Below are 27225 nucleotides of genomic sequence, written 5' to 3'. Positions count from 1 at the left end.
AGGAGATTGTGACCACTCTGAGAGTCTGAGATTCAGAGTATAGGGTAGGATATATCTTCTTCTTAAGCTGAAAGCCAGTTTGGTGCAGTGGTTAAATGTGTGGCCTCTTATAGGGGAGAACCGGGTTTGATTCCCCACTCTTGCACCTGCAGGAGTGGCCTTGGGTCAGCCATGGCTCTTGTAGGAGTTGTCCTTGAAAGGGCAGCTTCTGGGAGAGCTCTCTCAGCCCCACCCACTTCACAGGGTGTCTGTTGTGGGTTGGTGGGGGGAGGTAAAGGAGATTGTGACCGCTCTGAGAGTCTGAGATTCAGAGTATAGGGTAGGCTATAAATCCAATATCATCTTCTTAAGCTGAGAGCCAGTTTGGTGCAATGATTAAGAGTGCGGACTCTTATCTGGGAGAACCGGGTTTGATTCCCCACTCTTGCACCTGCTGGAGTGCTCTTGGGTCAGCAATGGCTCTTGAAGGAGTTGTCCTTGAAAGGGCAGCTTCTGGGAGAGCTCTCTCAGCCCCACCCGCCTCACAGGGTGTCTGTTGTGTGGGGAGAAGATATAGGAGATTGTAAGCCGCTCTGAGTCTCTGATTCAGGGAGAAGGGCTGGGTATAAATCTGCAGTCTTCTTCTTGTGAACAAAAATTCTGCTTTGTGAGCTACTGGCATTAAAGCTGAGAGCCAGTGATTTGGTTGCTGCACCAATTAGTGTGCTCTGGGGCCATCCTTCCTGAGCGAAGACAAAAATGTGTGAGCTGGGGGGCTAAAAAACTTTGAGCTAGCTAGCCCTGATATTTGCACACCGGCGTTTAAGAACTGGATTTTCTTCCCTGTTTCTGCAGCGCTGTGATTCTCTGGGGTGGAGCGGACCACGCCCTCTTCATTTACTGGGGGTTCCTTTCTCCTACCTGAAGGAGCAGGTGGATGAAGAGGTATGTCTTTCTCCCCCCCTTCCCTGCTTGGGGCGTGGACTTGTCTCTGGAGCGTTCTTTTCCTTTTGGTCCCATCTGACCTTTTGGATCACAAAATCCATGCGTGGCCCCAGCTTTTGTTTCCTGAGAGGGAGGGGGCTGTGGCTCAGTGGCAGAGCATCTGCTCAGCAGGCAGAAGGTCCCAGGTTCAATCCCTGAAATCCCTATTTCAAAGGACAGGGCCGGAGGTGATGGGAAAGACCTCTGGATGGGACCCTGAGAGCTGCTGCCAGTCTGAGTAGACAGTATGGCCTTCAGGGAACCGATGGTGGGAGAGGCTGTGGCTCAACGATAAAGCCTCTGCTTGGCATGCAGAAGGTCCCAGGTTCAATCCCCAGCATCTCCAGTTAAAAGGATCAGGTGGGAGGTGATGGGAAGGACCTATGACAAAACCCCGGAGAGCCACTGCCAGTCTGAGCAGACAATACTGACCTTGGGGAGGGGCGTGGCTCAGTGGAAGAGCCTCTGCTCTTCATGCAGAAGGTCCCAGGTTCAGTTCCCAGCAGCGGCTGCTCCAGTTGAAGAAAGGACCCAGCAATAAGCGGGTGATGGGAAAGATGTCTCAGCCTGAGACCTTGGAGAGCAGAAGGTCCCAGGTTCAATCCCCAGCATTGCCGGTTAAAAGGACCAGGCAACAGGTGATGGGAAAGACCTCTGCCCTGAGACCTCAGAGATCAGCTGCCCAAGGCTGATTTTGATGGGCCAGAGGTCTGATTTAGCATAAGGCGGCTTCGTGTGGGTTCATATGTGGGAAGAATGCACCGGTGGGTGCTGGGTGGGGAATGGTGGTGAGTTAGTAACGGGGATGGGTCGAGGATGATGGTGAGTTAGTAACACATGCTCAGTCTCTTTCTCCCTCTTTCAAGTTGGCAGCAGCGGAGGGGAACATGAAAGGAGCTTTTGCTGAGTGTGCCCAAAATGGAGCACCAAAGCGGGATGTGGGAGAGAGACAGGGTATGAGCATTGAGCCTTTTTTTGAGCATCTTTGTTTGCCCTTTTTTTGCGTTCCAGCGCCGGAGACAGATTCGTGAATCTTCACGACGGCTGACAGAGATTCTGGACAGGTGGGCCTTTTAAGCTTCTCGCTGTCAGGAAAGGGCTTCTGGGCTTTCCTTCCCAGTGACTTGCAGCTGGCATGGGCAAACTCTGGCCCACCGAGGATGCTGGCTGGTCGTCTGCTCTCGGGCCAGGCTGTGGGTGTGTGCGATTCCACAAGAATGCAGAATATTGGCAGAATTCTGAGAATTCACCGGGTCACTTCTGACCGTTCTCTTTGGGGGCTGTTGAGTTTCTGCCGCAATCACTCCGCGAAAGGTGCTGTAACTGGCCAGGGGAGCTGCAGTGAGTGCACTGCAAACATCTCAATCCATCTTTATTAAAAATGATCCTTGACCAGTGCAGAATGAAACAGGTCCGTATACTCCAAGTTTAAAAAACTGAGAGGCAATTTGTTGTAGTGGTTAAGTGTGCGGACTCTTATCTGGGAGAACCGGGTTTGATTCCCCACTCCTCCGCTTGCAGCTGCTGGAATGGCCTTGGGTCAGCCAGAGCTCTCTTATCTGGGAGAACCGGGTTTGATTCCCCACTCCTCCACTTGCACCTGCTGGAATGGCCTTGGGTCAGCCAGAGCTCTGACAGGAGTTGTCCTTGAAAGGGCAGCTTCTGGGAGAGCTCTCTCAGCCCCACCTACCTCACAGGGTGTTTGTTGTAGGAGAGGAAGATAAAGGAGATTGTGAGCCGCTCTGAGATTTGGAGTGGAGGGCGGGGATATAAATCCAATATCTTTTTAATTTTAGTATTTAAAATATAATAATGAAATACTTAAAAGTACCATTTTAACATTTCTTAAACCTTTATCTGCCAGATCAAAACATTTCTTTCTCTCTCTCTCTCTCTGCAGCTGTCTTGAAGATGAGACAACCGAAACGGAGGCCGCGGGGCCCAGGGAAGAAGGCGGTGGTGACGCCGCGCAGGAAGGGGACGATTCATCCGCAGGGTCCCTGTGGGTTGACCTCTTCACTCCCAAGCACTATGTGGAGTTGCTGAGTGATGATGTGAGAACCTCCAATCAGCGCCCACTTCTGCACGCAGCCAGCCGTTGCTTTCCACGAGGGCAGAAATAGTAATAACTGGGGCTCAGGAATCTCTTGAGAATCTCTGCTGTTTTGCCTTTTTAAAGTTTCTAGTCCCTGTGGCCACAGAAACAGACAGAGTGTCAATCTCGGTGAGACTGGAAAGCCTGCATTTTGCAAAGCAACGTAAAAAAAAGTTAAAGTGGACTTATTTCTAGCTCGGGAAAAGAATTGGTGGGCTTTTACTGAGCGATTTCCCCTTCTTGGTGGATTTTCTCCTTCTCCCTGAACCTGAGAGCCGGTTTGGTGTAGCGCAGAGATGGCCAAACTTGCTAAATGGAATAAACATCAGATGTTTGAGAGCTGCAAGACAGGAAGGAAATAAATAAATAGATGGTGAGGGGACAAGGGAGAGGTGGGAAGAAAGAAACTTTAAATATATTCTCCAAGCTGGCTGACAGGGCAGTGGGGGCTTCAAGAGCCACACAATATATGTGAAAGAGCCACATGTGGCTCCCGAGCCACAGTTTGGCCACCCCTGGTGTAGTGGTGAAGTGCACAGACTCTAATCTGGGAGAACCGGGTTTGATTCCCCACTCCTCCACTTGCAGCTGCTGGAGTGACCCTGGGTCAGTCCTCGAATGATCTGTTCTTCTCATGAGCAGTTCTCAGAGAACTTTCTTAGCCCCGCCTGCCTCCCAGGGTGTCTGTTGTGAGGAGAAGAAGGGAAAGGAGATTGTAAAGCTACTCTGAGTGGACAGGAGGGATGGTGGCTCAGCGGTAGAGCATCTGCTTGGTAAGCAGAAGGTCCCAGGTTCAATCCCTGGCATCTCCAAAAAAGGGTCCAGGCAAATTGGTGTGAAAAACCTCAGCTTGAGACCCTGGAGAGCCATGAATGGGGCTGTGGCTCAGTGCTAGAGCATCTGCTTGGTAAGCAGAAGGTCCCAGGTTCAATCCCTGACATCTCCAAAAACGGGTCCAGGCAAATTGGTGTGAAAAATCTCAGCTTGAGACCCTGGAGAGCCGCTGCCAGTCTGAGTAGACAAGACTGACTTTGATGGACCCAGGGTCTGATTCAGTAGAAGGCAGCTTCATATGTTCAAGCGCAGGGTGTAAATCCAGTCTCTTCTTCTCTCCTCATGCTCTCAGTACACCAACCGCTGCCTCCTGAAGTGGCTGAAGCTGTGGGACGTGGTGGTCTTTGGGAAGGACAAGCCCACCAGGAAGGCCAAGCCGAGCACAGAGCCCCACCCACCCGCCAAGCACCCCAAGCAGCGGCAAGGGCCGTGGAAGAGCAAAGCCCAGCTGACGGAGGAAGTCCTAGAGGCGGAATTGGACCAGCACAACCGGCCCAAATTGAAGGTGAACAAGATCCCCTCCTCGGCTGCATCACTCTGCACGGGTTTGACTTGGCACGATCCCAGCCTGCCCTGCTTCACAGGGTTGTTGTGAGGATAGAAACGGAGAAGGGGAACCCGCGGGTGTCACTCTGCTCTCCTTGGAGGAGAAGACATAAAATAGTTGTTATATCAAACAGTCGAAAGTGTGCCTGTGTTATTTTGAGGACATAAGAGAAGCCATGTTGGATCAGGCCAACGGCCCATCCAGTCCAACACTCTGTGTCACATAAGAACCTAAGAGAAGCCATGTTGGATCAGGCCAACGGCCCATCCAGTCCAACACTCTGTGTCACATAAGAACCTAAGAGAAGCCATGTTGGATCAGGCCAATGGCCCATCCAGTCCAACACTCTGTGTCACATAAGAACCTAAGAGAAGCCATGTTGGATCAGGCCAACGGCCCATCCAGTCCAACACTCTGTGTCACATAAGAACCTAAGAGAAGCCATGTTGGATCAGGCCAGTGGCCCCTCCAGTCCAACACTCTGTGTCACATAAGAACCTAAGAGAAGCCATGTTGGATCAGGCCAATGGCCCATCCAGTCCAACACTCTGTGTCACATAAGAACATAAGAGAAGCCATGTTGGATCAGGCCAATGGCCCCTCCAGTCCAACACTCTGTGTCACATAAGAACCTAACAGAAGCCATGTTGGCTCAGGCCAATGGCCCCTCCAGTCCAACACTCTGTGTCACATAAGAACCTAACAGAAGCCATGTTGGCTCAGGCCAACGGCCCATCCAGTGCAACACTCTGTGTCACACAGTGGCCAAAAAAACCCAAGTACCATCTTAAGGTCCATCAGTGGGACCAGGACGCTAGAAGCCCTCCCACTGTGGCCCCCCCCCCACAAGCACCAAGAACACAGAGCATCACTACCCCAGACAGAGTTCCATCTATACCTTGTGGCTAATAGCTACTGATGGACCTCTGCTCCAGATGTTGATCCAGTCCCCTCTTGAAGCTGGCTATGCTTGCAGCCGCCGCCACCTCCTGTGGCAGTGAATTCCATGTGTTAATCAGAAGTACTTCCTTTTATCCATTCTAACCCGACTGTTCAGCAATTTAATGGAGTGCCCATGAATTCTCATATTGTGAGAAAGGGAGAAAAGGCCTTCTTTGTCCACCTTCTCCATCCCTTGCATAATCTTGTGAGCCTCTATCATGTCACCCCTCAGTTGACATTTTGTCAAACCTTACACCGACCTTTGCGGTAGGCTGATATTGGGCCTGCTTTGCTCACTGCCCTAAATGTGCTCCAAGGGAGTTCCTGGCAGCAGAAATAAGTTCTCCAGAATTGCATGGAGAATTTTCTTCCCAAATAACCCTGCGCAAGACATCAGCCTTGGCTTTCCTCACAGCAGAGGGAGGGGGTCTGGATTCACACCAAAACAGCGATTCCTGTCTTCACATTCAAAGGAGAGAGTCTGTGCCGGGAATTAAGAGGAAAGGGCTGACACAGTCTGTGGAGTTTGCCTTTCTGTCGTCCCGCCTCCAGGTTGCCCTACTGTGTGGCCCCCCCGGATTGGGCAAGACCACGCTGGCACACATCATCGCCAAGCATGCTGGGTACAACGTGGTGGAGATGAACGCCAGGTGAGCTGCTGTGGGCCTCTCCTTTGTGAGTTCAGAACCCTTCCCGCGCAGGTGGGAGATACAGTTACTCATTTGGGGTATTTCTAAGCTGCCTGTTTAGAGTTTTGTTGGAGGTGGCTTAAGGTTAAAACCACAATGTTTAAAAAAACAAAACACAAACCCAACAAGCCATTAAAAACAAGTGAATTGGCATGAGCACTGGAAAAACAATCCATACAATAGAAACAGGACATTAAAAAAAACAGCACGATAAAACCCCTAATTAAAAGGCAGGATAAAACGATGTATTTTGGACTGACGCCCCAAAGGAAAGAAAGTAGAACCTAAAAGGGGAGGGTCACGTTTGGTGTAGTGGTTAAGTGCACAGACTCTTACCTAGGAGAACCAGGTTTGATTCCCCACTCCTCCACTTGCACCTGCTGGAATGGCCTTGGGTCAGCCAGAGCTCTTGCACGAGTTGTCCTTGAAAGGGCAGCTGCTGTCAGAGCTCTCTCAGCCCCATCCACCTCACAGGGTGTTTGTTGTGGGGGAGGAAGGTAAAGGAGATTGTGAGCCACTTTGAGGCTGAGATTCAAAGTATAGGGTGGGAATAAATCCAATATCTTATTTTTCTTCCTCCTCCACTTGCAGCTGCTTGGGATGGCCTTGAGTCAGTCATAACTCTCGCAGGAGTGGTCCTGGAAAGGGCAGCTTCTGGGAGAGCTCTCTTGGCCCCACCCACCTCACAGAGTGTGTGGGGGAGGAAGGGAAAGGAGATTGTAGGCCACTCTGAGACTCTGTCCTTGAAAGGGCAGCTTCTGGGAGAGCTTTCTCGGCCCCACCCACCTCACAGAGTGTGTGGGGGAGGAAGGGAAAGGAGATTGTAGGCCACTCTGAGACTCTGTCCTTGAAAGGGCAGCTTCTGGCAGAGCTCTCTCAGCCCCACCCGCCTCACAGGGTGTCTGTTGCGGGGGAGGAAGGGAAAGGAGATTGTGAGCTGCTCTGAGACTCAGAGTATAGGGTGGGATATAAATCCAATGTCGTCTTCTTCAGTTGATAACTAGAATTCATGATGCTCCTCTCACCGAAAATCACAGAGTCCTGTCACTAACAGATTTATCGTGTCATGTATGAATTCTAAGTTGAGTACAGAGCTGAAGGGGAATGTCTGTCTTCTCCTCACACCCTCCCACCAACCCCCCCCACCCACTAAATCCAGTAATTTTTTTTTTGTTTCAGCGACGACCGTAGCCCGGACGCCTTCAAAACACGGATAGAAGCTGCCACCCAAATGAAGTCTGTGCTGGGAGCCAACGAAAGACCGAACTGCCTCATCATTGATGAGATTGACGGGGCTCCGACGGTAAGAAGGATCTCTCTGGCTGAGGCAGGATACTCTCCGTCTCCTCAGGACTTGCCTCTTCTTGCTACGAGGAGGAGAGACTTTGACTTCCCTCTACCCTTGTGTGTCTCCCTGTCTCTGGGCAGGGCCGACATCTATTTAGTCACAGTAGGCCCGGAGCCCGCAATACTTTTAAGGGCCCATGAATGTTTTAATTTTTTTCCCCTCACATCAGAGTAGCTCACAATCTCCTTTACCTTCTTCCCCCACAACAGACATCTTGTGAGCAAGGTTCCTTCTAAGCTGCAGAGTCTTGTGAGCAAATTTTCTGCTTTGTGAGCTACTGCATTAAAGTTGTGAGTTACTGCATAAATCAGGTGCTCTGGGGCCATTTTCCCCGAGCTAAGACAAAAATGTGCGAGCTGAAGGCTCTGTGAGCTAGCTCACACTAACTCAATTTAGAGGGAACACTGCCTGTGAGGTAGGTGGGGCAGAGAGAGCTCTGACAGAAGTTTCCCTTTCAAGGACAGGTCTGCAAGAACCATGGCTGACCCAAGGCCATTCCAGCAGCTGCATGTGGAAGAGTGGGGAATCAAACCTGGCTATACCAGTTTGGTGTAGTGGTTAAGTGTGCGGACTCTTATCTGGGAGAACCGGGTTTGATTCCCACTCTTCCACTTGCACCTGCTGGAATGGCCTTGGGTCAGCCATAACTCTCTTATGTGGGAGAACCGGGTTTGATTCCCCACTCCTCCACTTGCACCTGCTGGAATGGCCTTGGGTCAGCCATAGCTCTCTTATCTGGGAGAACAGGGTTTGATTCCCCACTCTTCCACTTGCACCTGCTGGAATGGCCTTGGGTCAGCCACAGCTCTGGCAGAGGTTGTCCATGAAAGGGCAGCTGCTGTGAGAGCCCTCTCAGCCCCACCCACCTCACAGGGTGTCTGTTGTGGGGGGAGAAGATATAGGAGATTGCAAGCCGCTCTGAGTCTCTGATTCAGTGAGAAGGGCGGGTATAAATCTGCAGTTCTTCCAGATAAGAGTCTGCACACTTAACCACTACACCAAACTGGCTCTCCTCTGGAGAGCAGAGGAAGCATTAGATAGTGCACCTGGAACACCGTAGTAGGGGGAGGGGGGTTAGGATTGCCCGCCACTTTCTCCCGCGCTTTGCTTGAATTGATAACGGCCCACGGAGGTTATATGTGATGTGCCTCTGAGCTGTGACATTAGTTTCAGCAAACCATTTTATTGCCTTATGATGCTTGGAATAAACGTCCGAGTTAACCACCTGCGTGTTCCTTGACTCTGGGGTCAGACACTCCCTTTCTCCTTTCCAGGTGTCCATCACTGTGCTCCTGAACCTCGTCAACTGGAAGGGCGCAGAGGCAGAAGCCGAAGGCGGCGCAAGCGGGCGGAAGAGGCGGCGGGAGGGCGGGCTCCTTTTGCGGCCCATCATCTGTATCTGCAACGACCAGTAAGAGGCAAAAAAATGGGGGGCAAAGCATCCTTGTGTCCAGGGGTGTGGTCCGTGTTCCCTCTAAGCTGAGTTGGCATGAGCCCGCTCAAAGTTCACATGGCAGAGAAACCGTTCCCAGAGAGCCAAAATAAACACATTCTGGGGTCACACATGCTGGCGTTTATTTGGCCCTCTGGGAATGGGTTCTCTGACATGTGAATTGGGCACGTGCAGCTGGCCTTAATGTAGGCAAGCTCTCCTGGCTTGTAAGAACAGTACAAAGGATTTGGACACCTTGGGGGATCGTTTAGCTGGGCTCACACGGTTTTTTCTTCGCTCAGGAAGGATTCGTTTGTTTATTAACAAGCTCTCCTGGCTTGTAAGAACAGTACAAAGGTTTTGGACGCCTTGGGGGATCATTTAGCTGGGCTCACACGTTTTTGTCTTCGCTCAGGAAGGATTCGTTTGCTTGTTTGTTTAATTTCTATCCCGCCCTCCCCGCCAAAGGCAGGTTCAGGGCGGCTCACAGACCAAGGGTCAACACAAGCACACTAGTGGGACCGATAAAAGAAACTATAAAAACAATTTAAAACATTTGCAAGTGCTACTGTCCTGATTTCAGGCAGCGATTAAATTCCGGCGGTTAGCTGCCTGTGTTAGAGGTCTCAGGATCGCCACAGTGTGGTGAGGTAGGCCAGTCCCGTTGCTGCAGTTGTTACCCTCATGTGAAAGCCTAGCGGAAGAGTGCCGTCTTGCAGGCCCTGTGAAAGCTCTCGCAGGTCCCTAACCTCCTCCGGCAACTCATTCCACCAGCCTGGGGCAGCAACGGAAAATGCCCTGGCGCTCGTTGTTTTGAGCCTCCCTTCTCTGATGCTGGGGATGACCCCAGAGGACAATAATTTAGGCCGGTAGCTCACAGCTGTAATGCCAGTAGCTCACAAAAGTTTTTTGCTCACAAGACTCTGCAGTTTAGAGGGAACGTTGGGTGTGGTCTGCCTAAAACCTTTGTGAAGGCTCCAAAGAGGCCGTGGTCAGCGCTGCCTCACCGGGCCTGTATTTCTCATGCCCCCTCGCTCACCTGACCTCTCTCTGTCACCTAGGTATGTCCCTTCTCTGCGTCAGCTCCGGCAGCAGTCTTTCCTTCTTCACTTCCCCTCAACCGCCCCCTCCAGGCTGGTGCAGAGGCTGCAGGAGGTTGGTTTGACCCCCAAATGTGTTTATTTGGCCCTCTGGGTACAGTTTCTCTGCCACGTGGCTGGCCTCGATGTAGGCAAGCTCTCCTGGCTTATAAGAACAGCACAAATAATTTGGACACCTTGGGAAATTATTTAGCTGCTCGTTGAAGCTGAGTTTAAAGTGAGAGTGACGGATAGAGCCATCCGGTGGGGATTTTTGCCCTTTTAAGGATGTCTCAGCTGCAAAAAGTGTTCCCTTCTGCTTTCCAGATCGCCGTCCGGCAGGGCATGAAAGCGGACACGGGGGCGCTGATGGCGTTGTGCGAGAAGACGGAGAATGACATCCGCTCCTGCGTCAACACCCTGCAGGTGCGTCCGAGCCTCGGCAGGCTGAAAATGCCAAGCGGCAACCGCTCGCAGATGCCGTTGACTCATTTAATGGCACTTCCTCGTCTCAGACTCTTGATGAGCAAACTCATAATTGGAGGGATCCCGCCCCCTTCTGTTTTGGGGTCGCCCTTCAGCCCGTAACACAGACTCAAGTTTCCCGTGGCTGTCTCCCCAGTTTCTGCACGGTCGAGGACAGAAGGAACTGAACATGCGGACGGTGCAAGCCACGAAGGTTGGCCTGAAGGACCAGAACAAAGGGCTGTTCTCCATCTGGCAGGAAATCTTCCAGCTCCCGAAAGTTCAAAGGTGAGAACGGGTGGGGGGGGGGCGCTGGTAGCAACTCATTCGGGAAACCCTTTCTGAGCTCTGCAAAGAGCGTTTCAGCCCAGCTAAACAAGGACGTTTTAATATCCCAATTCTGCAACCTCAGCTGCATTTGCAGGTAAAAATAGTCCCCACCTGAGCACACCGTGACGAACAAGCAAAATCATTTGGCATCGGCCTTAAGTGCCAGTGACTCCGATATAGCTCTGCATGATTTACCACTCTAGCTTCCAGTCAGTTATATAGTGCGCGACAAAATGATCAGCTGCCCTTTGAGGAGGCTGCCTGCCGCGTTTCCGCATGAGTCCCTGCTCTGACTCCATTGCAGAGATGTCTGGGAAATGCCGGTTATTCTTGCTCTCTCGTACTTGACAAGAAGAACTCTTTTGGGTGCAAGCGTGTGCTCCCTGGGGAAGTGAAAGGACACCTGGAAGAAGAGGAGACCATTTTTTATGTAGGCCAGAAGACAACAGCTGTCACTTAGCGGTGTACCCTCATTTGGGAATTCTCTCCTGGGGAGGGCTAGACTCAACGCTTGCTCCCTTCTATTGTCTGAATTGGGGTTGCATTGAAGAAGAGTTGGTTTTATACCCCATTCTTCACTACCCAAAGGAGTCTCAAAGCAGCTTACAATCCCCTTCCCTTCCTCTCCCCACCACAGACACTCTGTGAGGCAGGTGGTGCTGAGAGAGCTGTGACTAGCCCAAGGTCACCCACCTGGCTGCATGTGGAGGAGGAGGGGGGAACCAAACCCAGTTCTCCAGATTAGAGTTTGCCACTCTTAACCACGACACCACAGCTGGCTCTGACCCCATCAGTTTCTGCTCTCCTCAATTGCTGCTCCCCTTTCCTCTGTTTGCACGCTCTCTCAGTCTCTGACCTGAGCACTTTCCTTTTCCTGTCCCAAGGCACCGGATATCGATGGACCCTTCGAATCGGGTCCCCTTTCTCATGAATGGTGGGGATGACCTGTTCGGGCCGGCCACGGTCCAAACTTCCCTGAACGCTGCTGCCCAGAGATTCCACCGCATCCTGCATCTCAGCACGTCCTCCGGAGAACACGAGAAGCTCACCCAGGTATTCAGTTCGGGGGCAGGTGCCCATGTTGGACCCCCATCCAGACTGGGCCAGGTGGCGCTGGTCACTTGGCGTTCCTCTGCCTTATCTCCTGGTCCTTGGTGCCGAGAAGCTGTTCCGCTCACAGGGCTTTCTTCTGGTCCAAGAAACCTAATAGGCAAGGCTTAAAAAGAATACGGCTTTGAAAATGAGGCCTCCAGCCTGGATTTGGCTTAAGGACTTCAGAAGAGCCCTGCTGGATCGGACCAGTGAGGGTCCATCTAGTCCAGCCTCCTGTCTAACACAGTGGCCAACCAGTTCCCCTGGAGGGCCCACAACAGGGCAGAGAGGCCGAGGCCTTCCCCTGAGAAGAACCTCAGAAGAGCCCTGCTGGGTCAGACCAGGGAGGGTCCATCTAGTCCAGCCTCCTGTCTCACACAGGGGCAGCCGGTTCCTCTGGAGGGCCAGAAACAGGGCAGAGAGGCCGAGGCCTTTCCCTCAAAAGAACATCAGAGGAGCCCTTTTGGATCAGACCAGTGAGGGTCCATCTAGTCCAGCCTCCTGCCTCACACAGGGGCAGCCAGTTCCTCTGGAGGGCCAACAACAGGGCAGAGAGGCTGAGGCCTTCCTTCGAGAAGAACATCAGAAGAGGCCTGCTGGATCAGACCAGAGAGGGTCCATCTAGTCTAGCCTCTTGTCTCACACAGTGACCAACCTGTTCCTCTGGAAGGCCAACAACAGGGCAGAGAGGCTGAGGCCTTTCCCTCAGAAGAACATCAGAGGAGCCCTTTTAGATCAGACCAGTGAGGGTCCATCTAGTCCAGCCTCCTTTCTCACACAGTAGCCAACAAGTTTCTCTGGAGATCCAACAACAGGGCAGAGAGGCTGAGGCCTTTCCCTAAGAAGAACATCAGAAGAGCCCTTCTGGGTCAGACCAGTGAGGGTCCATCTTATCCGGCATCCTGTCTCACAAAGAGGCCAACCAGTTCCTCTGAGGGCAGAGAGGCTGAGGCCTTCCCCTGATGTTGTCTCCTGGCTCTGGGATTCAGAGGCTTACTTCCTCTGAATGTGGAGGCTCCCCTCAGCCACCCTGGCACGTAGCCATTGACAGAATCATCCCCCTTAAAGTTGTCTATTCTTGTGGCCCGCCTCCATCCTCTGGCAGGGAATTCCACATTTCAATCATTCTGTGTGTAAAGTCGTGTTTCCTTTTGTCCATCCTGAGTCTACTGCCCATCATTGGATGTCCTCGTGTTCTGGCCTTTTGGGGGAGGGGGGGGGGAAAGTCCTCTTGGTCAAAAAGACCAGGGCTGGTCTGTCCTCGTGGGTGTCTCCGGCTGTTCCGGCCGCCAATTGGAGCGGAATCCAAAGGGTTAAGGATCACCTCTCGCCTCCGTTTCCCCCGCAGGGCTTGTACGACAACTTCCTGAACATGAAGGTGAAGGATTCCAGCTTCGGCTCCGTCTGCCTGGCTTTGGAGTGGCTGGGCTTCTCTGACGTGCTGCATAGAGTCGTGATGCACGGACAGAACTTCCAGCTCATGAGATACCTGCCCTTCCTCCCCGTCGCCTTCCACGTCCTCTTTGCTGCGTCCAACATCCCCAGGCTGGCGTATCCCAACAGCCAGAACGAGGCAGGTATCTGGAGTGGCCCAGGGTGTGGGGGAAGAAATAGAAGATGATGATGATTTTGGATTTATATCCTGCCCTATACTCTGAATCTCACAGTCAGAGCGGTCACAATCTCCTCTATCTTCCCCCTCACAACAAACACCCTGTGAGGTAGGTGGGGCTGAGAGTACTTTTACAGCAGCTGCCCTTTCAAGGACAACCCCCATGAGAGCTATGGCTGACCCAAGGTCATTCCAGCAGCTGCAAGTGGAGGAGTGGGGAATCAAACCTGGTTCTCCCAGATAAGAGAGCTCTGGCTGACCCAAGGCCATTCCAGCAGGTGCAAATGGAGGAGTGGGGAATCAAACCCGGTTCTCCCAGAGAAGAGTCCGCGCACTTATCCACTACACCAAACTGGCTCTTGGCCTAATGGTTTTTTCAGGACTTCTTCAAAACACTAAGCAACAGTTGCCCTGAGTTTTTTAAACATCTCCATCTACCCACTTGTTGGCTGCCCAGAACGCCTTTTGAAAGGCGCTGTTAGTCAAACTGACTTCTCCCATCTCTGGCGGAAGTTGTACTGTTTGTGGACATTCCATAGCGCTGTAACGAAACGGCTGCCGGAGCCACGTTGCTCACCGTTTCTGACCTTTGCTTTTCCTTCTAGGCTCTGGCTAAATTGACCCAGGTGCAGAACCTCCTGGCTTCCATGATCTCAGGGATTGCGCCGAACTCCCGCAGCCGGGTGGGGTCTCAGTCTCTCGTGCTGGAAGCCCTTTGCCTCCTCTTGGACATCATCTCTCCGAAACTGAGACCGGTAAGGAAGTCTGCTTCGTTTCCGCGGCGGCAAGCAAAAAAATAGTGCTGCAAACAGTACCGCTGAAAAACCGTGCAAATGCTTCAACGCTAATATAATTTTAAACCAGTGCATGCCACGTCTTCATAACCTTCCCTCCAAATAATTACAATTACAATTCATTGCAAAACATTGGAAACTGGGGAAGCAACTGATTTCTCATAGAGGGATTAGTAGTCTTCAAACAGGAGAACCTCTTGATTCTACTGTAAGCTAGGAACCTTGAGACTGGGTTGATAGTCATTGAAACGGGGCTTCGGTTTGACAGCCTGGTAACTGGAGAAGACCAGTCTTGAAACGTCTTGAAATCTGGAGGGGACGTCTTATGAAGGCTGTAAAGATTTCCTGTTCCTACTTGAAAGAATTCCAGGACTTTTCATGGGCTGTATTATAAACTTTTATTTACTGAAGGAAGGAATTGTTTGAAGACTCTTCATCCCTCTATTGGAAACTGGAAGCAATTGATTTGTAACCATTTGTAATTAATTGTGATTGTCATTTTTTGGAGGGAAGGTATGAAGACGTGGTATACGCTGTTTAATATATTTTTCGCTCCATAAGACGCACCCAGTTTTTAGAAGTGTTTGTGTGAATTTAGAGGTGTTCATGTGAATTTTTTGCAGTATTCGCTCCTTAAGACGTACACACTTTTCTCCCCACTTTTTTTTGGGGGGGGGGGTGCGTCTTATGGAGTAAAAAATGCGGTAATTTAAAAATATATTAGGATTGAAGCATTTGCGTTGTTTTTCAGCAGTACCGTTTGCAGCAGTATCTTTTTGCTTGCATTCGTGCGGAAACCTCTTCTTCTGTGGTTTCTACGGTGTGCTGCTCTGGATTTCCTATCGGTTGAGGAGTCTCTGTCCGCTTGCCGGGTGATGGACAGCTCGCCAAGGGACTGCATGTTCCCCAGGGTGAATGCAAAGGTCATCTATATGTGCTCTTGGGACAGCCTGTTCTCTGTAGTGCACACAGCCAAGGGGCAAAGAAAGCTGTGCAGGATTCCAAAGCGATGAGGACAAGAGAAGAGATTCCTGCCAACTCTCCAGGTCTGCTTTGTCCTTTCAGGTGAACACCCAGTTGTACAGCCAGAAGGAGAAGCAGCAGTTGTCCGAGCTCATCAGCACCATGCTGGCATACAATCTCACCTACCTCCAGGAGCGGACGCCCGATGGACAGTATATCTACAAACTGGACCCGTGAGTGCTCTCTGGCCCTTATAGTCTCTTTTTCTCTGTGGAAATGGTAGGCCATTGTGTGAGGCAAGATGGGCCTTGATAGAACTTCGCTGCTCTGATCTGTCTCACACGGGGGCCAACCTGTCTCTCTGGCCAACAACGGGGCATAGAGGCCAAGGCCTTCTCCTGAGAAGAACACCAGAAGAGCCCTGCTAGGTCACACCAGGGAGGGTCCATCTGGTCCAGCCTCCTGTCTCACACAGTGGCCAGCCAGTTCCTCTGGAGGGCAAACAACAGAGATGTTCATAAGAACATCAGAAGAGCCCTGCTGGGTCAGAGCAGGGAGGGCCCATCTAGTCCAGCCTCCTGTCTCACACAGAGGCCAGCCAGTTCCTCTGGAGGGCCAACAACAGGGCAGAGAGGCTGAGGCCTTCCCCTGAGAAGAACCTCAGAAGAGCCCTGCTGGGTCAGACCAGTGAGGGTCCATCCAGTCCAGCCTCCTGTCTCACACAGGGGCCAGCCAGTTCCTCTGGAGGGCCGACAACAGGGCAGAGAGGCTGAGGCCTTCCCCTGAGAAGAGCATCAGAAGAGCCCCGCTGGGTCAGACCAGTGAGGGTCCATCCAGTCCAGCCTCCTGTCTCACACAGAGGCCAGCCAGTTCCTCTGAAGGGACAACAGGGCAGAGAGGCTTTCCCCTGAGGAGAACATCAGAAGAGCCCTGCTGGGTCAGACCAGGGGGGGTCCATCTGGTCCAGCCTCCTGTCTCACACAGGGGCCACCCAGTTCCTCTGAAGAGGCAATAACAGGGCAGAGAGACCGAGGTCTTCCCCTGAGAAGAACATCAGAAGAGCCCCGCTGGGTCAGACCAGTGAGGATCCATCCAGTCCAGCCTCCTGTCTCACACAGGGGCCAGCCAGTTCCTCTGGAGGGCCAACAACAGGGCAGAGAGGCCGAGGCCTTCCCCTGAGAAGAACATCAGAAGAGCCCTGCTGGGTCAGACCAGGGGGGGGTCCATCTGGTCCAGCCTCCTGCCTCACACAGGGGCCAGCCAGTTCCTCTGAAGAGGCAATAACAGGGCAGAGAGGCCGAGGCCTTCCCCTGATGTTGCCTCTCTGAGATTCAGAGGTTTAGTGCCTTTGAATGTGGCGCTTCACTTTAGTCAATGTGGCTAGTAGGCGGGGACGGACTTATCTTTCATGAATCTCTCTAATCCCTTTTTATTCCTGTGGCTATCACGACATCCTCTGGCAGCAAGTTCCACATTTAAATCACTCGCTGTGTAAAAGAGTATTCAACTCACATGTATTGTTGTGATACAAATATCTAAGCTCCTTAGATATCTTAAGAGCCAGTTTGGTGTAGTGGTTAAGTGTGCAGACTCTTATCTGGGAGAACCGGGTTTGATTCCCCACTCCTCCACTTGCAGCTGCTGGAATGGCCTTGGGTCAGCCATAGCTTTCTTATCTGGGAGAACCAGGTTTGATTCCCCACTCCTCCACTTGCAGCTGCTGGAATGGCCTTGGGTCAGCCATAGCTTTCTTATCTGGGAGAACCAGGTTTGATTCCCCACTCCCCCACTTGCACCTGCTGGAATGGCTTTGGGTCAGCCAGAGCTCTCTTATCTGGGAGAACCGGGTTTGATTCCCCCTCCTCCACCTGCAGCTGCTGGAATGGCCTTGGGTCAGCCAGAGCTCTCTTATCTGGGAGAACCGGGTTTGATTCCCCACTCCTCCACTTGCACCTGCTGGAATGGCTTTGGGTCAGTCATAGCTCTTCCAGAGCTGTCCTTCAAAGGGCAGCTTCTGTGGGAGCTCTCTCAGCCTCACCTACCTCACAAAGTGTTTGTGGCTGGGGGGAGGAGGTAAAGGAGATTGTGACCACTCTGAGATTCGGAGTGGAGGGCAGGGACCGGTCTGGAGTTATCCCTCATTCCTGAAGCATCTTCGTTGCATCTCCCATGATCTTTCGGGGGGAAAGGGAGGGGAAGCATCGGTGCGGTCGGGGAAAACCTTGCGGGATGTCTGATAATCAGGGCAGAGAAGAAATTTGAGGATTAAGCTAAGCTCTTTTATCTCTTGGGCAACATTTTCTGGAAAGGCACGGGATCTCTTTGGCCACCTCATCCCTAGCAGATGGCGAACCGACGGCGAAAGTATCCAATTTCTGACCACGCTGACTTTCAACGCACCATTCCACCCTCCCCCTCGCAACCTCCCTGCCCTGTTTCCTCCTCAGTTGCTTTAATCGGGTTGGATCCTCTTACGGCAATCTGTGCCATGCAGTTGTGTGCATTTCAAATTTGTCTTTTTGTAGGAAAATAGGTGGTGGAGCTCATTAGCATAGGCCAGCCCCACAAGCCAAAAGCAACCCAATGCAAGAAAGGAGAGCCCCAGGCGAGCGAGGCCTGCTAGAGATCCAGCCAGCCCAAGCAGGCCTCACTCGCCTGGGGCTCTCCTGGGCTGCCCCCCTCCAGTCAAAAGGCCAGCAAGCCACCCGCCACCCAAAATCACATAAGAAGTGGAGAAAGGGCGGTGTGGGCTTCTCCAGGGGCTAATGAGGGCTGCTGGGGGCGTGGCAAAGCCCCTGGTGGCTGGCTAGCTGCCCACCCTCCTAATCCAGGGGTTGTTATGCAGCTGCACCTCCTATTCAATGGACAAGGTAGGTAGGTGGGGAGGAGGAGGGGGAACTCTCAGAAAGGTTCAGGAGGTGCACTCCTGTGAGCTGCTGCTGAATTCAAGGCCTGGTCTTTTTAGAATGTGTAGATACTTCGTGCACCCGTTCCCCTTCCTCTGTGTTTAGCTCTGGCCAAAACTTTAACAAACAGAGTAGGGGATCAGCCCAGACATAAAAGCAACTGTTCACTTACAACACGTTTAAAAAATCGCCATAGGTGACCAGGAACGCGAACTTCACAGGTCAGCCCGTCTCCAAACGGCTGTTGTGGTATGCAGAGACGGCCAGGATACAAATGATGGTTGAGAGGAGCGTTCCCTTTAAGCTGAATTGGTGTGACCCAGCTCACAGTTTTTAGCCTCCAGCTCACCCATTTTTGTCTTAGCTCTGGAAGGATGGCCCCAGAGCAAGCCAATGTATGCAGCCGCTCACCACTTTCATGCCAGCGGCTCACAAAGTAGAATTTTTCCTCACAAGTCTCCGCAGCTTAGAGGGAACGTTGGGTAAGAGGGCTTAAAATCTTGAACTTCTCATTTTGGACTTGTTTGTAAGGTGGGCTTCAAAGCTGCGCTTGTAACGCCCTGTTGCAGCCTCCAAATGAAGACACACTACGCCTTTTCCTAGCCTGCCGGCCCACACAAATTTGTGGCCACGGTTTGTGACATGCTTGCGTGGCTACCAGGGAGAGTCGTCTTTGAGCATAGAAACATACATTTGTTTAGGGTTTGTAGAATCTTTCGGGCTCAAGTGCCGTGTTCTACTGGAGAAAGTTTTCCTTCCAGACGTTTCGTTCTCAGCTGCAGAGAACATCCTCAGTGGCGTTGCAGCCGGAGCCTTCTTGGCTGCTGTGCATTGCCCACTCAATGCACAGCAGCCAAGAAGGTCTGAGCGCCTGCTCCGGCTGCAACGCCACTGAGGATGTTCTCCGCAGCTGAGAACGAAACGTCTGGAAGGAAAACTTTCTCCAGTAGAACATGGCACTTGATCCCGAAAGATTCTACAAACCCTAATGATGTTACCAGCCGTGAAAACCTGAAATCTTTGATACATTTGTTTGTTTGTTTTATATCCTGCCCTCTCCTGTTGTGTTCAGGCCGGCTAACAGCAGTTAAAATACGTAATGTTGAATTAGAATACAATAAAATCATTGAAAATGCATTAAAATACATATAATTCATCATACATTTTCAGTTGCAATCTCGAAATCCAAGATGGCATCAGTGTTGTTAGTTCGTATTTAGCGCTGCACACAATAATGTTATTAAATATTATTAGGTGCTCTATGTTTATACTGAGGTGGGTTTAGATATCCACGCTGTGGCGTAGTGGTCGCTTCCCCGTTAGTTAATTAAAAGCCAATTTAAACAGTTCTGTTTTACAGGCCCTGTGGAATTGTGGCAAGTCCCGCAGGGCCCTGACATTTTCGGGGAGAGCATTCCACAGGGCAGGGGCTGCTACCGAAAAGGCTCTAGCTCTGGTGGTATCCAGGCAAGCGTCTTTTGGCCTTCCTTTCTCTTCCAAGGAGTCCAGAAAAACCACTTTTGATTGGCTGGGCAAAGGTTCTGCTTCCCTGTTTCTCCGTTCCATCCAAAACTTGACAAAAGAAGACATTCCCAAGCAACACTTTTCGTGTCTGTCTGTGTGTGTGACTGGAAATTGGGTTTGGCCTGCCGAATTGGTGCATCTGAATTCTTTGGTGGCTCTCCGCTTCCGTCTGTATTTTTTTTTTAAGCCACAAACGTGACCATCTGTTGTGCAAAAAATCACACCCAAGGTTAATAACTGAAATGTCCTTTCAATCCAAATCCCTCACGTTCATCCAGAGGGTTTAGCTGGGATGGCGGGCTCCTTTCATTTTTTAATACCTATCTGTGCTCTGTCTGCACTTCCCCCTGCCCCCCTGGCAATATCCCTGCCTCTTTCCAGGAATTATATTAACATTGGCAGAGACCCATCCCTGCCTCTCAGTCCCCCCGGAGAGAGGCGTTCCCTTCCCTGAAGTTTGCGACTCAAAGCGTTTTCCTATCTGGGGTCTCTCTGCATCACCCTGAACCCATCTAGACAAAATTCTGCTCTTCAGGTGGGACAGCAGGTGCATTTGCCCCATGAAGAATGCAGAGATGGTTCTGGGTTCCTCTTTGCCAGCAGGAAACTAGGATGTTCCTCGGCCCTCTTGCTCCCATGTTTCAAGCCCGCTGCCGAGAGACTTTGTTTGTCACCGACTGGGGGGTGCCTTTGGCCATCGCCCTCCTCCTCCTTGGTTTGATCTACCTCTTCATCTACCTGCCTGCCAGCCTCCAGCAGTCGTCGGCAGAGGACGCGGTGAGGAATCTGACCGAGAAGTGCGGTTACGGTGGCGTGGGCTTGGTCAAGAAGTTGAAGGCCTTACAGGTGTAGGCCCCGTTGCCCGGAGGCTGTGGAGACTCACCTGCTTTCTCAAATTGTTTGGCCTTAGAGGCACACAGCAGCAGACGCACAGGTAGCAAGGAAGGCTTGGGACAAGGAGAGCGTCTGAGAGAACATTTGGGGTGCCGTCTTCCTTTGTGAGGCAAACTTCTGCAAGTCTTCTCAGATCTCCTGAAACGCTTGTACTTTTCGTCTGTCTTGCCGGCTCCAAAGGAAAGAGGAGGTGTAAACATCCACATGCTTTATCAAAGGCAGATGTTGTGAGAACTCGTCTTTCTTTGCATCCTGGGTGTTGCTCAGAAGGACAGAAACAGTCTGAAGATCTGGGCGACCTTTGGCTCAGAAGGGTTGAGTGACGATCCTGAAAAGATCTGGAATGCAGTAACTCTGTTTTGTTTCATCCTTTTCTTTTTGTAATGGAAGATGCAGGTTGTAAACTTATAATAACTACAGCCTGGGCCCAAAGGGTTACAGTCTAATTAATGGGTTTATTCAACTAAGGTTTCGATTATTTTTTTCTCTCACTTCAACCTCTGTTGTAATGGGATTGTAGTTGTGCTAGCTGAGGAACAGTTCTCCTCCCCAGGTTAAATTTGGAGTCACACTTATTTTTCCACCCTAAAAGTGTATTTATTTTACAGAATTTATACACTGCTTTTCTGCCCACTTCAGGGCATTTAAGGTGCTTGCTTCCAAGAGCCTGAAGGAGGGAATACGATGCCCCCAACTCAGGAATCGCTGCTGCAGGCATGCCTCCTGATTTGAAGAAAGTGAGCAATGGCATGCAGAGATGCAGCAGGCAGCCTCATTTGTAGACAGGTAATTCTGTGTCAGAAGCCATTGAACCAATTGTGTGTGATGCAACAACGCCACAGAATTAATTACCAGCCCGCTGCAAATATTGGCTAGGTCTATTATATTATATTATTGGAACTGTCTAGGGCAGTGATGCTCTGTATTTTTGGTGCTTGGGGGGGGGAGCAAAGTAGAAGGGCTTCTAGACCCACTTGTGAACCTCCTGATGGCACTTGTGTTTTTGGTTTTTTGGGCCACCGTGTGACACAGTGTTGGACTGGATGGGCCATTGGCCCGATCCAACATGGCTTCTCTTATGTTCTTATGTCAGAACAGCAACTCATTCAGAGATCCACAAGCATCCTCCTTTGTAAATACTTTAAGCTTGCAGGAAACTGTTTGAGTGTGGGGATTCACTTTTATCTGGTGCTTCCTGGTCACACCACATGTGAAATGGCAAACCATGTCTGGAGATGGATTTAAACCGTCTCTTTCCAGAGAAGTTTTAATTTGCTTTTAAAATCCAAATTGCAGGATTCTGGTCCTCAGCATGTGCACTTAATCCATCTGCTGGGCAAGCTGGGTCTGCAAAAAGTCACTTTTGGTCTTGTGAACGTCTTTCTTGCCTCTTTTATTTCAGCTCTGAGTTGAAGTTCTACACTTAGCATAATAGCGTCTTGCTTGAAATTGTGTGTTTAAGACTTGGACGACAGGCACTGACTTTTTTGCAGAATTCTGTTTTGTCCTGTGTGGCGCGTTCTGTAGTTGGCAGCTGCTGCGTTTCCAGAGATGTTTTCCTTTCATTCTTGCTTGATGTTTGCTTGGAGCTGATAAGGACCAATAAAGCTAGCCTGTGTACCCATGACAGTATGTGAGTGTCTCAATTCCCCTGGAAATGTCCTGATCAGCTTCCATTCCTGATGCTTCATCTTAAGCATCTAGAAACTGTCACCCAAAATTCTTGCATAGTTTACAGTCAGGATGCACAAAACTCACGTGTTTCTTCCCCCTTGAGCCAAACAAACGGGTCCTCTTGACACCACACAAGCATTTCATTGAATTATTTTGTAGACACAGATTCTTCTCTTTGCACCCACCGTGCGCTACGGAATGCTCACAAACGTTCCAACTTCCCCTGGTATAAATGATGCAAATAAAGAAAGGGGGAAATGTAACTTGCTATCATATAGGCAATTCATTCATGCAGGGAGTTGGACTGGATGATCCTTGAAGTCCCTTCCAGCTCTTTGTTTCCATTTGAAGTCCCTGGAGACTTCATAGAAGTAGTATATCTTGTTCCAAAATGTGCTATTGGATCGGTATATTTTTATATTGGAGCACCCGGGTTGTTTGGCCTGTGGTTTGTAACCTTCTCTTTTCTCACCCCTTCGCCTTGGGTCGCAAACCCCAGAAACGTGGAAGAAATCTGCCGGTTCCCAGAGCTCCCTGCTCGGAGGCCATTGACTTACCAGGCCAAGCAGCTGATTGCAAGAGAAATCGAGCTGGAGAAGATGAGGCGGACGGAAGCTGCCCTGCGGACACGCAACTCCAACCAGGTAGCGAGGGCTGTTGGGTTCAGTCTCGCAGGTAGTATAGAAGGTGGTTCTGCATACTGGTTGGAGATGTGAGGGACTCAGCCTGGAGCTTTCTGCATGCTAAGCCACAGCCCTTCCTTGGAAGCCTCCCTGTTTACCCCAGAGCTTAAATATCCCAGAGGTCTGGATTGGGAAGTGCAACAAAGGCTCCATGAGTAGCAGTTAAGTGTGAGGACTCTTCTCTGGGAGAACCGGGTTTGAGTCCCCACTCCTCCACTGGCACCTGCTGGCGTGACCTTGGGTCAGTCATAACTCCGTCAGAGCTGTCCTGGAAAGAGCAGTTTCTATCAGAGCTCTCTCAGCCCCCACCTACTTCACAGGGTGTCTGTTGTGGGCAAGGGAAGGGAAAAGAGATTATAAACTGCTCTGAGACTCCTTCAGGTAGTGAAGGGTGGGATGTAAATCCAGTCTCTTCGCTCTCTTCTTCTCTGTCACTGAATTAAGACCCAGGGTGTCTCTTAGCATTCTTCTGTCCTCTATAAGGACATCAGAAAAACCCTGCTGAATCAGATCAGTGAGGGTCCATCTAGTCCAGCCTCTTGTCTCCCATAGTGGCCACTCAGTTCCTCTGGAGGGCCAACAACAGGGCAGAGAGGCCGAGGCCTTCCCCTCAGAAGAACATCAAAAGAGCCCTGCTGAGTCAGACCAGGGAGGGCCCATCTAGTCCAGCCTCCTGTCTCACACAGTGGCCACCCAGTTCCTCTGGAGGGCTAACAACATGGCAGAGTGGCTGAGGCCTTCCCCTCAGAAGAACATCAAAAGAGCCCTTCTGGATCAGACCAGGGAGGGTCCATGTAGTCCAGCCTCCTGTCTCCCATAGTGGCCACTCAGTTCCTCTGGAGGGCCAACAACAGGGCAGAGAGGCTGAGGCCTTCCCCGGAGAAGAACATCAGAAGAGCCCTGCTGGGTCAGACCAGGGAGGGCCCATCTAGTCCAGCCTCCTGTCTCACACAGAGGCCACCCAGTTCCTCTGGAGGGCCAACAACAGGGCAGAGAGGCCGAGGCCTTCCCCTGAGAAGAACATCAGAAGAGCCCTGCTGAATCAGATCAGTGAGGGTCCATCTAGTCCAGCCTCTTGTCTCCCATAGTGGCCACTCAGTTCCTCTGGAGGGCCAACAACAGGGCAGAGAGGCCGAGGCCTTCCCCTCAGAAGAACATCAAAAGAGCCCTTCTCGATCAGACCAGGGAGGGTCCATCTGGTCCAACCTCCTGTCTCACAGTGGCCAGCCAGTTCTCCAGGAGAGCCTACAACAGGGCAGAGAGGCCAAGGCCTTTCCCCAGTGTTGCCTCCTGGTTCTAGGATTCAGAGGTTGACTGTCTCTGAATGCGGAGGCTCCCCTCAGCCCCCATGGCCAGCAGCCACGGATAGACTCTTCCTCCATGAATCTGTCTAATCCCCTTTTAAAGCTATTTATTCCTGTGGCCATCACTACATCCTCTGGCATCTGTCAGGTAGCGGCGTGAGGGGCAAACTGGCCACAAACATCTCCCCAGTCCCCCCCCCCCCCCGAACCTCCCCCAGACTAATTACAGCCGGGCTCTCTGCCAGCAGTGATAGAATTTTCACAGCCAGTGTTTCCAAATGACTTACTGGGGAGCCCTGACTTTCTTTAGGAAGTGTAAAGACTAATACCAGGTGACTTTCCCAGGAAAAGAGCTCACCCACTGCCAGAGATATCCCTCCCACCCCCGCAAATTTGGGTCTCCATGAGATTGCTGTCCCCAGCGACCTGAATTCATGGCCAGATCCCAGATTTGAGACTCACTCAGATACACTGAGATATGGTTTCTAATCCCCAGTTGGGGGCAGGGGATACAGTTTGGAACCCCCCACACACAACTTCAGGGTCATCAGAAAGTGGGAGGGGGAAAATGTTTGTTGGGCACTCCAGTATTCTCTATGGAGACCGATTCCCATAGGGTATAATGGAGAATTGATCCGTGGGTACCTGGAGAGGGCTGTTTTTTTTGAGGTGGAGGCACCAAATTTGCAGGATAGCATCCAGCGCCTCACCTCAAAAGACCCTTTAAGTTTCAAAAAGATTGGACCAGGGGGTCTAATTCTATGAGCCCCCAAAGAAGGTGCCGCTATCCATTATTTTCAATGGAGGGAAGAACAAGATGACTGCAGATTTATACCCCGCCCTTCTTCCTGAATCAGAGACTCAGAGCAGCTTACAATCTCCCATATCTTCTCCTCCCACAACAGTCACCCTGTGAGTTGGGTGTGGCTGAGAGGGCTCTCACAGCAGCTGCCCAATCAAGGACAACCTCTGCAAGAGCCATGGCTGACCCAAGGCCATTCCAGCAGCTGCAAGTGGAGGAGTGGGGAATCAAACCCTGTTCTCCCAGATAAGAGGGTTCTGGCTGACCCAAGGCCATTCCAGCAGCTGCAAGTGGAGGAGTGGGGAATCAAACCCGGTTCTCCCAGATAAGAGAGCTCTGGCTGACCCAAGGCCATTCCAGCAGCTGCAAGTGGAGGAGTGGGGAATCCAACCCGGTTCTCCCAGATAAGAGAGCTCTGGCTGACGCAAGGCCATTCCAGCAGCTGCAAGTGGAGGAGTGGGGAATCAAACCCGGTTCTCCCAGATAAGAGAGCTATGGCTGACCCAAGGCCATTCCAGCAGCTGCAAGTGGAGGAGTGGGGAATCAAACCCGGTTCTCCCAGATAAGAGAGCTATGGCTGACTCAGGGCCATTCCAGCAGGTGCAAGTGGAGGAATGGGGGATCAAACCCTGTTCTCCCAGATAAGAGTCCGCATACTTAACCACTACACCAAACTGGCTCTTAAAAGGCATTTAAAATATGTCCAGTCCCTTTCAATGTGATGGCCAGAACTTCCTTTAGAGTTCAGTTGCGCTTGTCACAATGTCTCCTGGCTCCACTCCCGAACTCCCCAGATATTTCTTAAACTGGACGTGGCAACCCTAACGGAGCATAATGTCACGTTTTGCGTGAAATAGGTTTGCAGCATTAACTGCAGTTAGTGCATCAAGTGAAAACCAGATCTGTGATGCGCAGGTGAGAAAACTGAATGTCCAGGTTGAAGAGGTGTATGTCTCTTAAGATGCTTCCTTTGACCCAGCGAGAAGGTGCCGGAAGCTTCCGAGGGCTCTGCCGTTCACAAGAGGGCAGCATTTCACTGTTTCACACCAGCTCTTTAAACTACACAATATTAGGTCAGTGGCGGGTTTTTTTGGCAGTGGGAGAGCATGGTTTTATATAGCCTGCTGCTTTTCTGGGAAGTCTGTTCCCCTTGTGTCCAGCGGCGCTTGCTTCCTAGTTAAGTAGGCCGAGAATCAAAGCTTTAATCAGCTTAAAAATGGGCTGGCTGGTAAAGGAATAATAAGAGGAGTGGAGAAAAATAGCCCATTTCTGTAGTCAAGATCAAACTAGCAGGAAACGGGTGTGGAGACAGTCTGTTTCGCTGTGGGCCTCGCCGAGGGACTGTGATTTGGGGGTCTCGTTGACCTTTGCCAGGCAGCCGGAAAGCAGTAGAGAAATACGTTTATTTTATTCATTTGATTTGTTTCTGGACCCCCTTTCCCCAAATAGGGCTCAGGGTGCTTCACAACATTCAATAAATATACTATGTCAGGGGTGGCCAACGGGAGGTCTCCAGATGTTTTTTGCCTACCATCAGCTCCAGCCAGCATGGCCAATGGCTGGGGCTGATGGGAGTTGTAGGCAAAAAACATCTGGAGAGCTACTGTTGGCCACCCCTGTACTCTACCATTCCAGCAAATAATCACTTAATAAGTTACAAATGTAAACAACAATCAAACTATTCCAGATGGCATTTTAAAAAATGGCATCCTACTCCTCGGAGGGGTGGAGAGGTGAAGGATAAAGGAGGCCTGGTTTGATGTCAGCTGTTGCTTGATGTCTGGCGGAATATCCCTGCCATGGGGCTGAATTAGGCCCCACGGGGCACGGATGTCATGAGGCAGAGAGTTCCACTAGGCCGGGGCCGGGGCAGAAAAGGCCCTGGTTCTGATGGAGGGCAGTCAGATTTCCTCTGGGCCACGGATCGCCAGCAGATTCTGCTTGCCAGAGCACAATGATCTTCAAGGGGAAGGCATTGCCATAGATACAAGAACCTCAGACGGTTTAGGGCAGGGGTGGCCGAACTGTGGCTCTTTTCACACATATTGTGAGGCTCTCAAACTCTTCCCCCCACCCCCATCGGCTGACTTGGAGCAGACATTAAATTGAAGAAGAATTGCAGATTTATACCCCACCCTTTTCTCTGAATCGGAGACTCAGAGCGGCTTACAATCTCCTATATCTTCTCCCCCAACAACAGACACCCTGTGAGGTGGGTGAGGCTGAGAGAGCTCTCACAGCAGCTGCCCTCTC

At 51.2% G+C, this 27225-nt stretch overlaps 1 protein-coding gene across 1 annotated transcript in view; it reads left to right on the top strand.

Moving 5' to 3' along the window:
• CHTF18 (chromosome transmission fidelity factor 18) overlaps positions 1–27225 on the top strand; it is a 37536-nt gene that overhangs the window by 6263 nt on the left and 4048 nt on the right. Inside the window, exons 5-19 of the mRNA XM_060260892.1 lie at positions 835–924; positions 1975–2027; positions 2864–3017; positions 4185–4397; positions 5934–6031; positions 7250–7373; positions 8693–8829; positions 9912–10005; positions 10257–10355; positions 10552–10682; positions 11609–11777; positions 13165–13389; positions 14034–14183; positions 15288–15418; positions 22683–22827. Of these exons, the coding sequence (XP_060116875.1) occupies positions 835–924; positions 1975–2027; positions 2864–3017; positions 4185–4397; positions 5934–6031; positions 7250–7373; positions 8693–8829; positions 9912–10005; positions 10257–10355; positions 10552–10682; positions 11609–11777; positions 13165–13389; positions 14034–14183; positions 15288–15418; positions 22683–22827 (2013 nt within the window). The remainder of the gene's footprint in view (positions 1–834; positions 925–1974; positions 2028–2863; positions 3018–4184; positions 4398–5933; positions 6032–7249; positions 7374–8692; positions 8830–9911; positions 10006–10256; positions 10356–10551; positions 10683–11608; positions 11778–13164; positions 13390–14033; positions 14184–15287; positions 15419–22682; positions 22828–27225) is intronic.

Source organism: Heteronotia binoei, chromosome 20, assembly GCF_032191835.1.
Source record: "Heteronotia binoei isolate CCM8104 ecotype False Entrance Well chromosome 20, APGP_CSIRO_Hbin_v1, whole genome shotgun sequence".
NCBI classification, from domain to species: Eukaryota; Metazoa; Chordata; class Lepidosauria; order Squamata; family Gekkonidae; genus Heteronotia; species Heteronotia binoei.
The sequence above is the reverse complement of the archived record's forward strand: the minus strand, read 5'-3'. Positions and strand labels throughout refer to the sequence as shown.